Raw genomic sequence first — 14,344 nt, forward strand, 5'->3', positions numbered from 1 at the left:
TGCATAGAAGGCCGCCGATTAACATAGGGATGAATGACCATGAGTGTATGGTACAGGCAAGTGGACTCAGGGACTAAAGTCGAAATACTTTCGAAGTCTGAGAGACAGATAACGCAACTTGAACCATGTCTGCTGCATAAATTAGACCGGAAATCCTAGCTATCCAATGGTCGATTTACATTGGAGAGCATGGTCGGAAACCTGCAGGAGGTCTATCTGTCTTTGTACACTTCAGTGGACTGAACTGTCCCTCCCTACGCAATTTGTGAATGTCACTTCATCTCCTCCCCTGTCAAGTCTATCGGATTCTATCGGAGCCGTCAAATTCTGTTTCCAACGCCTTTCCGGAGACAGTCTGCTGAATCGTGAGTTATGCTATTAACAAGCAGCTTGGCCCCATTTCTTCTGGTCTCAATGGGCTGTCATGTCATATCTTGTCCAACTGTCCGTAGCGCAGCGCCACTAGCTTGGTGATCGGGGCTTTCTTGTGCCACACCCGGGTAGAAGGATCTGTGCACACCTTCCGCCACGATGCAGCATGCCATAGATACGCCTCGATGCAATAATGATAGCATACAATAGACGGAAAGCATATGATTCGGCGGGTTGCAGCTCCAAGCTATGCGAAGCTAGATTCTTTCACCCTATCAGTTCCTGGTCGCCAAATCTAGCTTACCAATTGGTTTGGTTATTGCCAGGTCAGCGATTGATTGTTTATGAGAAGAATTGGTGTAGTTAAAAAGGAAGCTCGGTGACAGCAGTCCAATTCTGTTTTCTCGTATATCTAAGATGTCTGAATGGAGATCAGGCCTTTGAACGAGAATCGTCTAGATCTCTTATCAGCACTGCAATGGCAATTTTGGATTTGTATTATTATTTGGGGATTCCGCCTATCAGTCCTAGAGCTTTTGATTGCCTTCTGAGCGCTACGCACATGGAATACCACGAAGCGATTCGTCAATTACCACCTCACCGTTGCGTTGGCGGAGACGTCATGACTATTTTAGATCCTTAGGAGGACGTTTCACCACTTGCGCCTCGCCATAACCATCCTGGTTCTATTTCACTAGACTCAATTCGGGCCTGATAAAATTATTCAACAATCAGCGTACTGTACCACTAAGCGGCAACTCATTATTCTTATCTGACCTGCTCCTGTCCTAGTTTCCTTGAGATAGAAGTCGTCAATGGGTAAATCAAACCATAAACCAAGGTAATCTGCTTATTCGTCCTAAATTACTAAGGTAGGAATATTTATCTTTACGATTTACCAGGGGTGCTATTAGCAGAACTCCATATATGATTCGACGAAGCGACTCAATGCCTACTAACCTTACTTACCATGAGCGAGCGCCTGTGCTCATGGATAACATCCAGTAAATCTTCCGCCCACAACCATTGCGTGCGTGGGGTCGTCCATTGGTTGTCATGCTGCCATATCTATCTATGGCGTACCTCCCTATCTGAAAAGGAACGCAAGCGTTGGCCACTGCAAGGGTTCAAGCGCGCGGGGGTACATTACTAGATTACTGTGGCAATGGACACTGTGGAACCCCCACTTGCTTGCAGAACCGCACAGCGAGGGGGGCGGGGGGGTTAAGAGGAGATAGACTGGAATACTGCAAGTCTCATAAGTTGAATTAGTCGAATACTCTGATGCGCGAGTCACTTCACCAGCTAGATAGTGCTTGTTTCAGAGCAGACTATTATAATGATGTCACATGACCGTAGCTCAGACAAGTGTCTAGCCATTAGCGGTTAGGCTCCATGGCCCCGCGCTCCATTGTATCAATATCCATCATTGCAGTTGTTCTGTACACCTAACACCTGAGCTTAGATTTCGGAAACCGATATTAAGATGGCTGAGGTAGCGCAAAATTCTCCTGCAGAGGTTCAGGCCAAACAAGTTGTCTATTGTGGTGGTAAGTCCCATGGCCCTCGATCCGATTTGAATATCCCTGTTCGGTCCGTTTCCTACAATTGCAAAACTGAACCTCGCAATCTCTAGTCTGCACACTGCCTCCAGAGGTACGGGCATTTAGCCTTCCTATCAGCACGTCCACCTGAATTTCCGTTGTTTGCCGTATCGAAGCAGGGCGCAGGCAGCAATAATAAAGATAATTGCAGCATATTAACTCGAAAGTGTTCCAGTACTGTGAATTCGGCGGTACCGCAAAGAAGTGCGAAGAATGGTTGAAGGATAATCATGCAGATTTATATCAGCGGTTATACTCGGAAGGTATGCTTGTCCATCTTTTTCGCCTATCAAGCAGTAGTGAGAGGCTAACTGAGATTCCTGGTGTAGAAGCCCTCAGCTCCAATCTGTCCGAGCTTTCAGTATCCGTTCGGGAGCGTGCAGCCAAAGACGCCGCCAAGAAGGAAGCGAAAGCTGCTGCTGCTGAAGCACGTGATGCAGAGCGGAAGGCAGCGAGCAAGGTTCAGATCAAGCGGGTTGAGCGCAACAAACGTAAACATGTCACCGTTATCACGGGGTTGGAAGTACATGGTCTGGAAAACAAGAAAGTCGCAAAGGAATTGGGAAAGAAATTCGCTACTGGTTCCTCAGTGACTAAGTCACCCGCAGGGGTTGAGGAAATCACGGTGCAGGGTGACGTTAGTGAGGATGTTCAGGAGTGGCTTCTGGAAGTATATGGGAAGGAAATTCCCGAATCCAACATCGAGCTTGTCGAGGATAAGAAGAAGAAGACAAGCGGCTGAAACAATGACTTTGTGAAGCCGAACGTTCAATTCTGGGACCTTTTCTCCCCACATGTTGAGTATCCTGACAATATGAAATTCAAAACGACAATATGAGAGTGACGCGTGATCACTCCGAGCAAGACCATCTATCGCTGGCTGGCATGATCTTCCATCAGAGTTCATCAAGCTTTCTTAGGGGATCCGAACTAGCACGAGTTGTCATTGCATTGAATGTTGGAGACGTTGGTGTAGGGGTCGAATGGGACTTCCGATAACATCCCGAATGAGACTTGCTGCCAGAGTGATATCGAGAACATACTTCACCAGAAGTTGGCTTCGGTAGTTGGATGGATAGTGCAAAAGGGCGTCTGTCCCCCATTTCAGCTGGTACAGGACTTTCAAATCCAGGAACACAAGTTGCCGAGGATTTCTGGCTGATGAGAACGATAAAGAAAACCAGTACGGTAAGAGCAACAACAACCCAGAAGATTCGAAGCCGCCGACCAACTCGTGTCTGCCATTCCACCTCCCTTTTCTCCCAAAGATCGATTTGGTTGCGGATTGCTTCAAGTCTCTTTCCAAGTGCGTCGGCTTTCGTTTTCCCTGATCGCATACGCTGTTCTAGCCTTTCTATTTTCCGCATCTGGGGCTGGAAATCCTTCAGATCTCCAATCTGTCTCCGAACATCCCCATCTAACACAGATGTCTCCCGCTCAAAGTCATTGAATATTGTTGATGCGGAATCGGAGAGTTCCTGAAAAGATGCAAATGTTGAAGTGAGAGCAGCGATCTTCTCAAGCAAACTGTAGTATGTATAATCCAACCTGCGAGTAATATCTGTTGCGAGAGTGCCGATCGTAGACAGGGCGGATCGTAAGTACCTAAGCGATTTGCTTAAGTTAGATAGTTTGTCAATAAACGTTAGGAACGACCTTACTCCTCTCCCTGTTGTCTTCTAAACTTCACCAGCTCTAGATCCTCCAATGAGCGTACATCGTGTGCCGTTAGGGAATCAGTCCTCTGGTTGTTATGTTTCCCATCAAGTAAAGTGCCTTTTCCATTTCCAGACACCAACCACGTGGTAGAGTCTGATCCCCAACGCGATCGAGTTGTCTCGCGCGTCATCGGCTTGAGCAGTTTATCATCATCCTCGCCTAGCCCTTGAGCTCCCGTCCATATTGGCAACGAGCCTCTGGCATCAGCAGGAGTGACGGAGCGATTCATTTCTGGTGGGAAAGTGCAGACTAGCTGTATTTGTCTTTATCGCTATTTCAGCCGGCTGATGGGTCTTGACGGCTTGACGACCGTGCGCGCGATTTCCTCGAATTGCATTGAAACCAGTAGACAATAGAAAACGTGCCAGGTTCATTGTACTTTGGAAGACTTTCTGTACTAACGACTGTGCGCTGCGAGCGAAGCAGATGTTGTCATCGAGTAAGTGGGTCTTGAACCCGCTCCTGTCTGAGAGTACCAAACATTCCATTTTGTTCGCCAAGAGGACGATCCATCTGTACAAATCGGCGCGCACCCTTCGTCGGATCTATTTCTCTTCTCCGAAATATAGTCAGACATCCTCCAGATTCCCAGAAGCAGAATATTTAGATTTGTGCTGTAGACTCTCCAAGGCATAATAACCACACCTCCTCAATGGCATAGCTGCAGCATGCGAGATCTCGCCGTGATCAATATCTTCAGCTCTGATCGAGCAAGCGTCTTGAGAAGCTATTAAAAGATGGAATTGCGGATTCTGATAATGTCGTTTTGTTTCATGACCTATATTCACTGAGATATCCCTCCTCAAAACATTGCATGTCATACAAATCAGGTCGGAAGAGACTGAAACAAGTTAAAGCCAACCCAACTCCTGTATCGGCGCCAATATCTCGAGTAATGCAAGAACTGAAGAACTGAAGAACTGAAGAACTGAAGAACTGAAGAACTGAAGAACTGAGGAACTGAGGAAAAAGGAAAGAACCTGGTATCTGCCACAAATGTGAAGGGTACGGTAGTGAATCGAATGCGGACACTGCGGGTAGGAGGTAGATACTTTATGGCAGGTACTGAGACAATGCTTCACGAGTGGAGTAACTTATTACGCTTCTCCCTTCGCTTCAGCCGCTCAACTCGTTTGCGATGCATTGTCTCTGCCATTTTCTCGTAGCGTTCTTTTTCTTCCTTGGCAGCTCTCCGATCCTTGATCTTCTGTATTTGGGCCTGACCAGTATCGTCAGCAACGGAGAAAGTCCATGAAGAGCTTTGCGTCTTCTCCCTACCTTCCGTTCAGCCTCTTTTTCTTCCCTCAGCTCACGTTCGTGTTCCTTAACTGCCTCCTGATGCTTGCGTGCTTCCAACCTTTTTTCATAGCTTGTCAGGCCTGAAGTGGGACGAAATGGTTTTTTTGAATCGCGCCAGTTTTTGCCTGTGGAAACGGATAGTCTATCAGCTGGAGCAGCTCGAGGCAAATAGTAGAACAGCTGAAAGCCCTTCAAGGAACAGTGCAGTAATGTAAAAGACGAGGGGGATAAGATCTTACCGTTCTTTCTCATACCCTTGACGGGGTTGACAGATGAGGTTGGGATTGCCGACGACATTTTCGGCAGAATTATGAAACTATGAAAGGACGGGTTTGTAACAAGAATGAGGAGAAGTACTGGCCCTGGGCTGAGAAGGAAAACGGGCTACGGCAGTACGGAGCAGAGTACGAAATAGTTGTAGTGGTGGCACTACCTGAATAAAATTACGATCTTTCAGACTTTCAGTAACTAATTTTTATTAGCGGCTCGCAATTCTTCGAGGAAAAAGTTATCTTAGACGGATCAGATAACCGGATCTCGGCTGAAGTGGTGGTCCGATCCCCTCCATTGGCGCCTGAAGAAGAAATGCCTCAATCAAACCTCCCTCATTCCACCTCCCGTTCGCGAGATTTACGGTCGCAGTAGAGCGCCACAGAAGCAAGTCTCCACTTCAGTCTCTGAATCAATCATGTGCATTGGCCTTTGAGGCCTATTCCCACTCATAAGCGATGCGCACTTAGCGGCTTCACCGAGTGTTGATCAGGCACAGAAGATAATTCGAAATCAATCCAATCCATATACACCGCCCCTCCCGTTGCTTCTCCTCTGGAAAATCTGACCTATACAATGCTTCACCAATAGGTCTTACATCGCATCCCTTCGCTTTTTCCATCTCTTTCGCGGCTTATTATTTTCCATCACCTGCACTTCAGAGCTCCACAGCTCGTTCCCTGAACCTTAATGGCGGCCGCAGAACATGTGCTTGCAATCGATAATGAGAAATCAATGGAGCTGCCTGTCCTGCCGCCTAACCAAGGCTTCGAGGCGTTCAAAGACATAATCTTTGGATCTGTAAGCGCTTAACTTCTTCATGTCTAGACGAATATCGCTCACACTCAAATCAATCATCTAGGCAGCTGGAATGGCTGGCAAGGTCATTGAATATCCTTTCGACACTGTGAAAGTGCGGCTTCAATCACAACCAGCTCATATTCCACTTCGGTACCAAGGCCCTTTGGACTGCTTCCGCCAATCAATTCAGGCGGATGGTCTACGAGGGCTCTACCGAGGCATTAGTGCCCCAATGGCAGGTGCTGCCATCGAGAATAGCTGCCTCTTTTTCAGCTACCGCATCATTCAGGATATTCTCAGGGCCACCTGCTACCCTACGGCGGATTCTATGCCTTTCTCAGCTCTATTGTTCAGTGGTGCTGCTTCCGGGTCTATCACCTCACTTGCGCTTACCCCGGTTGAGCTCGTCAAATGCAAAATGCAGGTACGACTTGAAGCTTCTAGCAGCAAGATGCCCGGGCCATTGACTCTCGTCGCCGCTATATTTCGTCAGGACGGTATTCTTGGTTTTTGGAGGGGCCAGATGGGAACGTTGATTCGTGAGACCGGAGGAGGAGCTGCTTGGTTTGGAGGCTATGAAGGAGTATCGGCTTTCTTTCGAAAATACCATTCAAAAGCATCGCCTCGCGACTCTGAGTCACTTCCAATCTATCAACAAATGATCGCGGGGGCCGCGGCGGGTATAAGCTACAATTTCCTGTTCTATCCGGCTGATACGGTCAAATCACGGATGCAGACAGAGGACATCAATAGTACAGGAAATCGTGGTAAGAGGCAAACATTCTGGAGTGTTGGCAGAGCTTTATGGAAGCAGCAGGGGCTGAGGGCATTGTATCGAGGCTGCGGTATTACATGTGCTCGGTCTGCCCCTAGCTCAGCGTTCATCTTCACTATTTACGAAGGGTTGCGGAGTTATTTCTCATGAGCATATTGTCTATTACTTGCCTGTGTCTTCCCATTGACTTTTACTTTCCCCTCCACACTTCTAGCTTGCTCGCGTTTATGATACCTCACTTGATGTATAGATCTTCTCTTCTGTCTTCTTCTGCTTTACGACAGTCAATATTCTGGGCTAATCTGGTATTGGCATCTTTGCAAAAAGATTTCTTGTTCTTCCATTCTCAATTGTGGCACAAATACCCGCGACGTTGAACTCTGGCCGGGAAATCATATATAATCATCAAAGCATAGAAAGGAATATCATTGTATAGACTGGTTACATGCTCTTGAGATTCTCCATGAATACACTTTTGCTAAATTTGATCAACCTAATGGTCTACCTAGAGGACTGTCCACTTCTTCCAGAAGGCGGGGTAGAAAATTAGGAACAGCTCGCTGCGGAATCACCACTAGTGACCCTGCACCTCACTTGCGACTACAGTCTACGTAGCCCGTTTCCATCAACGCTCTTTTGTTCTTCTATAAGTGCGCTTGCCTACTTTAAACTTTGTCTTTAAAAATGACAACACTGTCAGGTCTTACAGTGCAAGAACTAGAGACACTCTCGTCCAAGGCCATCGCTGCAAAGGCCAATGCTTATTGTATGTTCCACAACAAACATCATTCCTCAATCACATGAGGGAAATCCTTTCTTTACCACCTATGTATGGGGACAAGTTTTGAATTTGTGCAGGCCCTTATTCCAAATTCCGCGTTGGCGCATGTGTTCTCACTAAGACTGGCGAGTATATTACTGGTGCCAATGTCGAAAATGTCGCATATCCTGTTGGGACCTGTGCGGAAAGGGTAGCTTTCGGTACCGCGGTCGTAAGTACTTGATATAAGTCTCCTTGTTCACATGGCTTCTTAGGGTCAATGCATGCGGTTGCCTTCGAAACTTCGTGAGAAAAGCAGTCTCTAATGGTCGATGTTATACAGGCCGCCGGACACCAGGATTTCAAGGCGGTTGCTGTCGCTACTGATATCACACCTGGCGCATCACCATGTGGTATGTGCAGGCAATTGTAAGTGCTACCGAACCAGTCCTAGATCTAAATCTATCGATTTTGCGTTCACCCCGGCCTGGTTCTATTAGTGGCATTGATCTGAACAGGCATTCTTTTCATATTTGGTTTGTCTTGTTGTTTGGAAGGCAGTTCAATGCAACCCACTAACCTTCTTACTTTCCTATCTACCAGCATGCGGGAGTTCACAACTCCATCATTTCCTGTTTTCATGTATGACGGGCAGGGAAATTATGCTGTAAGGACAATGGGAGAGGTAAGCAGTCCTTTCATTGTGGACTCTTTCTTCCACATTGCTGCTTGTTGTGCGTAGTTGGGAACTGCTCCGGTTGACCCTGTCACTTTAGCTTCTACCAGACTCATTCGGACCGGATGACTTGCCTCGATAGGCCTGAGACTGCCAGGCAATGCATGTCAGTTCGATATCTAGATACATTTTTGTCTCCCATAGGATTCATGGCAGTGGTCTGACATAACTGAGCTTTCAAAATACAAATATTGGGTTGGGTCTCATTGCACGAGGCATTCACTGCACCATGCAAATCAATCACAATGATCAGCTGCCTATGTCATAGCACTGAGAAACTCTCAGACAAGACCTTCATTGGGATACGGTATTCAGCTGAAACAACATTTCATTCTATTCAATTACCAATATGTCGATATCTTCTCAGAGACGCTTGAAAATTGTAACAAGGGCTTAAACCGGCACAGGGTAGATGTTCCAGGAAACATCAGATTGATCTCACGACCTTATCACCTTCGGCAGTAGCAAATACAAGCTTGATCAAAGCTCGTCGTCTTCATCAATCTCGGCGTCATCCGCGCCCAAAAGCTCATCTTCATCGTCGACGACACTGGTATAGTCGCCTCTTCGGGCCGCAAACGAGCCCCTCGATGCGTATGGCCTTGAATAAGCCCTGTTGCGCCCAAGGCGCACATAGCCGCTGGCGCTGCGCCACAAACTCATGGCAAGAAGGGGAAGTGCTCTGACAACAGCCACAATACCCGCAATAACCGCGATTGGCACAGTGACTATAGGTGACTCTCGCGAGAGGAAGCCCTCATAGGCACCAGCATTCTCTCCAAGGCGAATTTGGCCAAATTTGCCATCCCACTTGGTGTACACATAATACCCAACACCAGCTGCCACCACAATGGGTATCATTATCGCAAAGAATAAGCCAGTTCCACTTATACCATGCTTCTTCTCATACTCCTTTTCTTTGCTTGGACATGGCTTTGAGACGACATGATCTAAAGTCAACCCGCCCGCGCACGTAGTTTGTGGTATCCGTCGGTACGCTGTCGGCTCCCAGTATTCGACCCTATCAGGATCTTCCCTACACACGGCTAATGCGTCAGGTTTGGGAAGGCCGGGTACTAGTGCACAACTACCATCATTCTGGGGCTCATAGTTGTAATTACTGTAATAGTAGTCAGATATGCCAATAACAAAATCAAGAGAAGTATTAGCAGCTCACCATTCATAGTCCGCTCTTGTGCAGGTGCAATTCCTTCCGATACTGTGGACATGAGGTTCGCGCCAATTGTTCCAGCACTGAGAGGACAGCTTCTTGCGATGGTACTGTTCTACATGGCCGAATAGACAATTATCTTCCTGGAAGGGGTGCTTGGGTTCCCAAAGGTAATAATCGTCACCTTCATGACCATCTTCGACCAAGTTGCATGACTTCTTCCGGAGACCACTGAAGTCAACGTTAATCGTGGCAAGTCTATTGGACTCCACTTCTTTTCCCCAGAGAAGAAAATTCTTGGAAGTGTCGGACGGAAGGGTTGACAGGCGATAAATTTGCATCTCGACTTCCGAAAATTCATAGGGTTCCCAATTGTCGCCCTCATCAAGACTATAATAAAGGACCTTTGTTGGTCGCGACTCGGGAACAATCACAATCACTGACCCGGAGTCGCCATACTCCCACATATATCGCCCTTTTTTCACGGACTTCCAGGTTATTCCGCCATCCCGAGTCATGAATGTGTCCGCTTCGTCCTTTCCAGACAGATGAGCACCAACGTTGCCTATCCCCATCATGAGGCCGATGGCAGACCCTGAAGAGAATGTGTCGCGCGGATCTCGGCGTTCGGTATAGCCATGCAGATGAAGCGAGCATTGATCACTGCCTTTCCCATCCTTAACTGAACAACCAAAGTTTTTACCATCGGCGTCTTTTGCTGGAGGAGGGAGTAACATCCACTGGCCACCATCATTGTGAGTGATCATCGTTTTTAACTTCTTTGCGGTCGGTCCCTTCTTCAATACGGCGTCCACATTGCTGATGATGTTCACAACCGCTACTCCTTCTAGACCTTGCATCTTCTCAAAGTCAACGTAGCCCCATTCATTCCTGCTCGCGGCGTTGAGGCTAAGGACATAGGACGTTCCATTACTGTTGCTCTTGATAATTGAGCCATACTCAGCTCCTTTGACGTCACTCACGGTGACATGCAGGAAAACGGCATGAGTCGAGCTATCCAGAACAGTGAAAGCCGTTTTGACGGGTACATCAACATTTGGAGGAAACTCGGCTCGCGCAAATGTCATGCCATCGACGCTGATGCTGGCAACTAATGAGTTAGGATTGTCTGGGTCCCGCGAGGCTACAATTATGTATTCAGACATTGTGGCGTATCGGATCGCATCGTTAAAATGAACGTGGCTGTCAGAGAATAGGTTTTTGCTAGACAGCAGCTGCAGGTGGTTTTTCTTGTTCTCATTCTCATATTGCTGGCAGAATATAAGCTTTTCACTGTCCGGTCTGTTCTCGCGGCTCTCGAATTCACACTTTCCAACGTAACGGAGGAGAAGATCCCAATTCTCCCCCCGATTCTTGCTAAAGTAAGCATCGGAGTGGCAATCGCCGTGACCGCAGTCAACTGCCCCAGTCCAAATCAACCAGTCCTTGTACTGGGGGTGAAAAGAAAGGACTGGCAAGCCCTCCTGATTAGGTGGGATCGGTGCTTCGAAGGATTTGAAGGTATAGGCACGATCGACGGTCCAGAAAGCCTGTTTGTCGCGAGTAAGGAGAAACGCCCCATCAATGTAGTAAGGATGAGGGACAATGGCGGCAATCTTCACGCCTTTAAGAGGTTGTTCCCAACTTTTGCCATGATCATGAGAAACCCAAAATTCACCCTCGCTGGTAAGCATTATGACGGTCTCATCATTTCCACTGCTGCTTGCTTGACGTTCAAGGTAATAATATTGCTCACTAAATTGTCTCGCGTCATTAAACACCTGCTTCTGCGCCATCAGTTTGTCGTGTGAAGGTGCGCTAACTACATCCTTGCAAGGCCTCTCGATGTCTTTATCGAGATTCTCGCCGCCCTCCCGGTTGCAAGTGTTTCCTGGAATGAGCCTCCAGCCTGACGGTCCCATGAACGTATCGGTCTGCTTCTGGCACTTGCCTAAGGGGGGCACTAGTGGGGCTGCAGGGACACAGCTCTTTCCATCTTCACTGCGCACAAAGTTGAAGTCGCACTCGAAATCTTCAAATGAGCATTTGCATGGTTCGAAAATGGGCTGCGGATCTTTGAATTCCTCGTCCACAAAACAGTCAGCGTTGGCCTTCCTCCGGTTGAAAAATTGCTGGTGTCCCATCAAGCAGTCGGGTTCACCGTTTTCGTCCAACCTGGCCGCCCACTTTTCGAAATCATCTTTCTCACACTTTCTTTCATGAAGACCGCTGAAGTCGATAGAGTAAACAACATATTTTGTTCCCGAACTTTCCTCTGAGCCAACAAGAAGGAAAGTCAAGCTGGTAGAATCGGGCGTCGTTGTCAGCAATTTGGGATAAATCTTATGTTGAAGTTTGGTAGAACGCCACTCCTTCCCATGATCAATTGAGAAATGAATTTCGTCTGTGCTTCCCTTGTCACTGACAGCGATTATCACCGAACCTTGATCACCGAACTCGTACTTGAATGGACCGTCAAGCGCATGGCGCCAAGTCACGCCAGCATCATCTGAAACATAAAGGCTACCTTCTGAGTATTTTTTGAGGTGGTCGCCTGTGTTACCAACACCCATCACCAAGCCCGGAGCGGGACTTGAGAAAACACGGCCCGTGTTAGCAAAAGTGGTCACGGAATGTAGGTGCAACTGCTTGTCGCCAATTTTGAGGGACTGGAAAGTCCGTCCATCATCAAAACTAATTGAGCTAACAACCTTCTTCTTGTTTTCCGATTCAAATTTGTCCCAGTTCTTCACTGTATTGACCAGCACAATACCTTGGATATCTGCTATCTTCTCAAAATCCACGTGGCCGAAGCGATCACGATTTGTATGTTCGACATTACGCGTGAAATAGGTACCGTTAGAGTTCGAGGTGAATAGTATGCCGGTATTGCTAGAGGGGCTAGTCAGGACGTCCACTTGCATGCTATAGTTCGTGCTTTCCAGCAGTGTATAACCGTCTTGTTCCACTCGATGACCTCCAAAGTCTGCCCGATGCCAGGCCTTGGTATCTAGCGTGACGTAAAGAGCCAGCTCATTTGTCCCCTGAGATTTTGCTGCTGTCACGAAGAACTTCTTGACAGCAGCAACGCTGAGGATACCCGAAACAGGTCGCCCCTGTTGAATGTTCAGCTCCGTCCCTTCCGCATCGCTTCTGAAAAAGTCGTCCGAGTACACAAGGCGATTCGCATGAGCGGATGGCACTTTCAGGCCAGGCACTATGCACAGAACGCGATCACGGAGTTCCTCTTGAAGATTCAATCCTTCGGCGAATTGTGGATGTCCAACAGCCCACGCGCATCCACCAGCACTGACCCGTAGTGGCGAGATGGTCTTGAAATCATCGGTAGTATAGTATGATTTCACTATACAAAACCGTCCCATACATTCATCACTTTGGAATATGATCTTTGCAGAATCCCAGCCATGGAAAATGAGAGGTTCGTGTTGGGATGCTGGGTATCCGTCGACCTCGAAAGATTCCCAAGTCTTAGCTCGATCCTTTGTCACCCAGTGACGCCCATTCGCACCCAAGGCATAGGCTCTATTATTGTCAAACGGGTGCTGCCAAATGGAAAGCACACGCTTCTTCATTTTACCATTTGGGTCATCCACCTGTTCCCAGCCCTTACCTCCATCGAACGAACGGAAAAGATCGCCATCTCGTGTGTTCATGAGTATTGTTTCGGTGTCCTCGAAATAGAACAATGAGAAGGGTTCATTGTCGAAAGATGACGGAGTGATTTCTGGTTCTGACTTCTTCGCAGCGCTAGACTGCGATAGGATGGCTAATGCCAGGAAGCTTGTGATCAGTAGCCATCGAGTAATCATGGTAGCGGACCATAGGACAATCCACGAAGACTACTGACGAAGCTTGTCAGTGAGAATGACAGCTAGTAGCTGACAGGAAGGTTCCAAGGCGGCCTATGTAAATCGGAGTGAGAGCAAACGCAACAGTAGTGAAATTGGACATGCAATATTTGTGCTATAACAATCCAAGATTTTGAATTGCAAAAGAGTGGTCAAGCATTAGCCTTCTTCTAACCAACACCTGCAGAGCCGCGCTTGCGTGCTGATACCTTGAAGCTCGCGAGTCTCTTAGCTGCCGGTCACGTGTTGAACTTTATCTGCACGCTTTGAGTTCAGATGTCTGCTTTGAGCTCTTAAAAAATATACTATCTTAATTGTAAGGATAGAATTAATCGTAAGATAAGATTGAGTTTGCTACCTTCAATCAAGGATAAATAGTTGAGAGTACAGTTGCCTATGATGTCTGGATGGTATCAGTATGTATCCTGCTCTCAAATGTCCGGATTTGAATCATGACCTGGGCAATAGTTTGTTTCATCGCCAAGATCATGGGTTTCAAATGCGACTACCATATCAGTGCAATATAGGGCTGTCTCAGACCGTGCTAGTGTCGGAACAAGGTCTAGATACTCTGCAGATGACTAAATATTCGCCAGCCAAATGGTACAGTCTCACGGAAGGTATGGGCTCAGAAGCTATGATCATATTTGATGGCAACAAAACGTACTGTCGGCCGGCGTTAATGAAGCTGAAGGTAGCTCGTCCGCAAGCACAGCCATGCCACAATTTTCAGCCATAACATACCATCATAGTCTGAATTAATAATGATGAATCAAAGCCACTGGCAAGGACATAATTCAATGACAGTAGGAAATTAATCATCTAATATCTGCGCTGCACTTGTAGTTAGAAATTCCACCTTCAGGAAACATTCTTCTGTAGACCTTCACTAAAACCGAATTGACGATGTAAAGAAAACTGCAGCTTAGGAAGATATGATACGATTTGTGTTTTGTTGAACTACATCC

The 14,344-nt window shown here is 47.2% G+C and overlaps 6 protein-coding genes across 6 annotated transcripts; 3 read left to right on the top strand and 3 right to left on the bottom strand.

The window, feature by feature from the left end:
- Window positions 1-1,858: 1,858 nt before the first annotated feature.
- On the top strand, window positions 1,859-2,718 carry tma22 (putative RNA binding protein Tma22; the record flags this gene model as incomplete). The annotated part of the gene is made up of 4 exons (XM_043293891.1): window positions 1,859-1,922; window positions 2,009-2,028; window positions 2,152-2,239; window positions 2,306-2,718. 4 exons carry the CDS (start codon window positions 1,859-1,861, stop codon window positions 2,716-2,718), a joined length of 585 nt encoding a protein of 194 aa, XP_043149826.1.
- A 154-nt stretch (window positions 2,719-2,872) lies between these two features.
- On the bottom strand, window positions 2,873-3,924 carry Aud_009029 (uncharacterized protein; the record flags this gene model as incomplete). The annotated part of the gene is made up of 2 exons (XM_043293892.1): window positions 2,873-3,581; window positions 3,638-3,924. 2 exons carry the CDS (start codon window positions 3,922-3,924, stop codon window positions 2,873-2,875), a joined length of 996 nt encoding a protein of 331 aa, XP_043149827.1.
- An 849-nt stretch (window positions 3,925-4,773) lies between these two features.
- Aud_009030 (CGR1 family protein) lies at window positions 4,774-5,291 on the bottom strand (the record flags this gene model as incomplete). Its single annotated transcript, XM_043293893.1, has 3 exons — window positions 4,774-4,914; window positions 4,974-5,119; window positions 5,234-5,291. The coding sequence occupies 3 exons, from the start codon at window positions 5,289-5,291 to the stop codon at window positions 4,774-4,776; spliced, it is 345 nt and encodes a 114-aa protein (XP_043149828.1).
- A 663-nt stretch (window positions 5,292-5,954) lies between these two features.
- On the top strand, window positions 5,955-6,990 carry amcA (putative mitochondrial ornithine carrier protein AmcA/Ort1; the record flags this gene model as incomplete). The annotated part of the gene is made up of 2 exons (XM_043293894.1): window positions 5,955-6,065; window positions 6,127-6,990. 2 exons carry the CDS (start codon window positions 5,955-5,957, stop codon window positions 6,988-6,990), a joined length of 975 nt encoding a protein of 324 aa, XP_043149829.1.
- A 534-nt stretch (window positions 6,991-7,524) lies between these two features.
- On the top strand, window positions 7,525-7,844 carry Aud_009032 (cytidine deaminase; the record flags this gene model as incomplete). The annotated part of the gene is made up of 2 exons (XM_043293895.1): window positions 7,525-7,606; window positions 7,699-7,844. 2 exons carry the CDS (start codon window positions 7,525-7,527, stop codon window positions 7,842-7,844), a joined length of 228 nt encoding a protein of 75 aa, XP_043149830.1.
- A 972-nt stretch (window positions 7,845-8,816) lies between these two features.
- Aud_009033 (vacuolar protein sorting/targeting protein 10) lies at window positions 8,817-13,337 on the bottom strand (the record flags this gene model as incomplete). The annotated part of the gene is made up of 2 exons (XM_043293896.1): window positions 8,817-9,456; window positions 9,514-13,337. The coding sequence occupies 2 exons, from the start codon at window positions 13,335-13,337 to the stop codon at window positions 8,817-8,819; spliced, it is 4,464 nt and encodes a 1,487-aa protein (XP_043149831.1).
- Between the last annotated feature and the right edge of the window lie 1,007 nt (window positions 13,338-14,344).

This window comes from Aspergillus udagawae (assembly GCF_001078395.1).
Source record: "Aspergillus udagawae IFM 46973 DNA, scaffold_7, whole genome shotgun sequence".
Classification (NCBI taxonomy): domain Eukaryota; kingdom Fungi; phylum Ascomycota; class Eurotiomycetes; order Eurotiales; family Aspergillaceae; genus Aspergillus; species Aspergillus udagawae.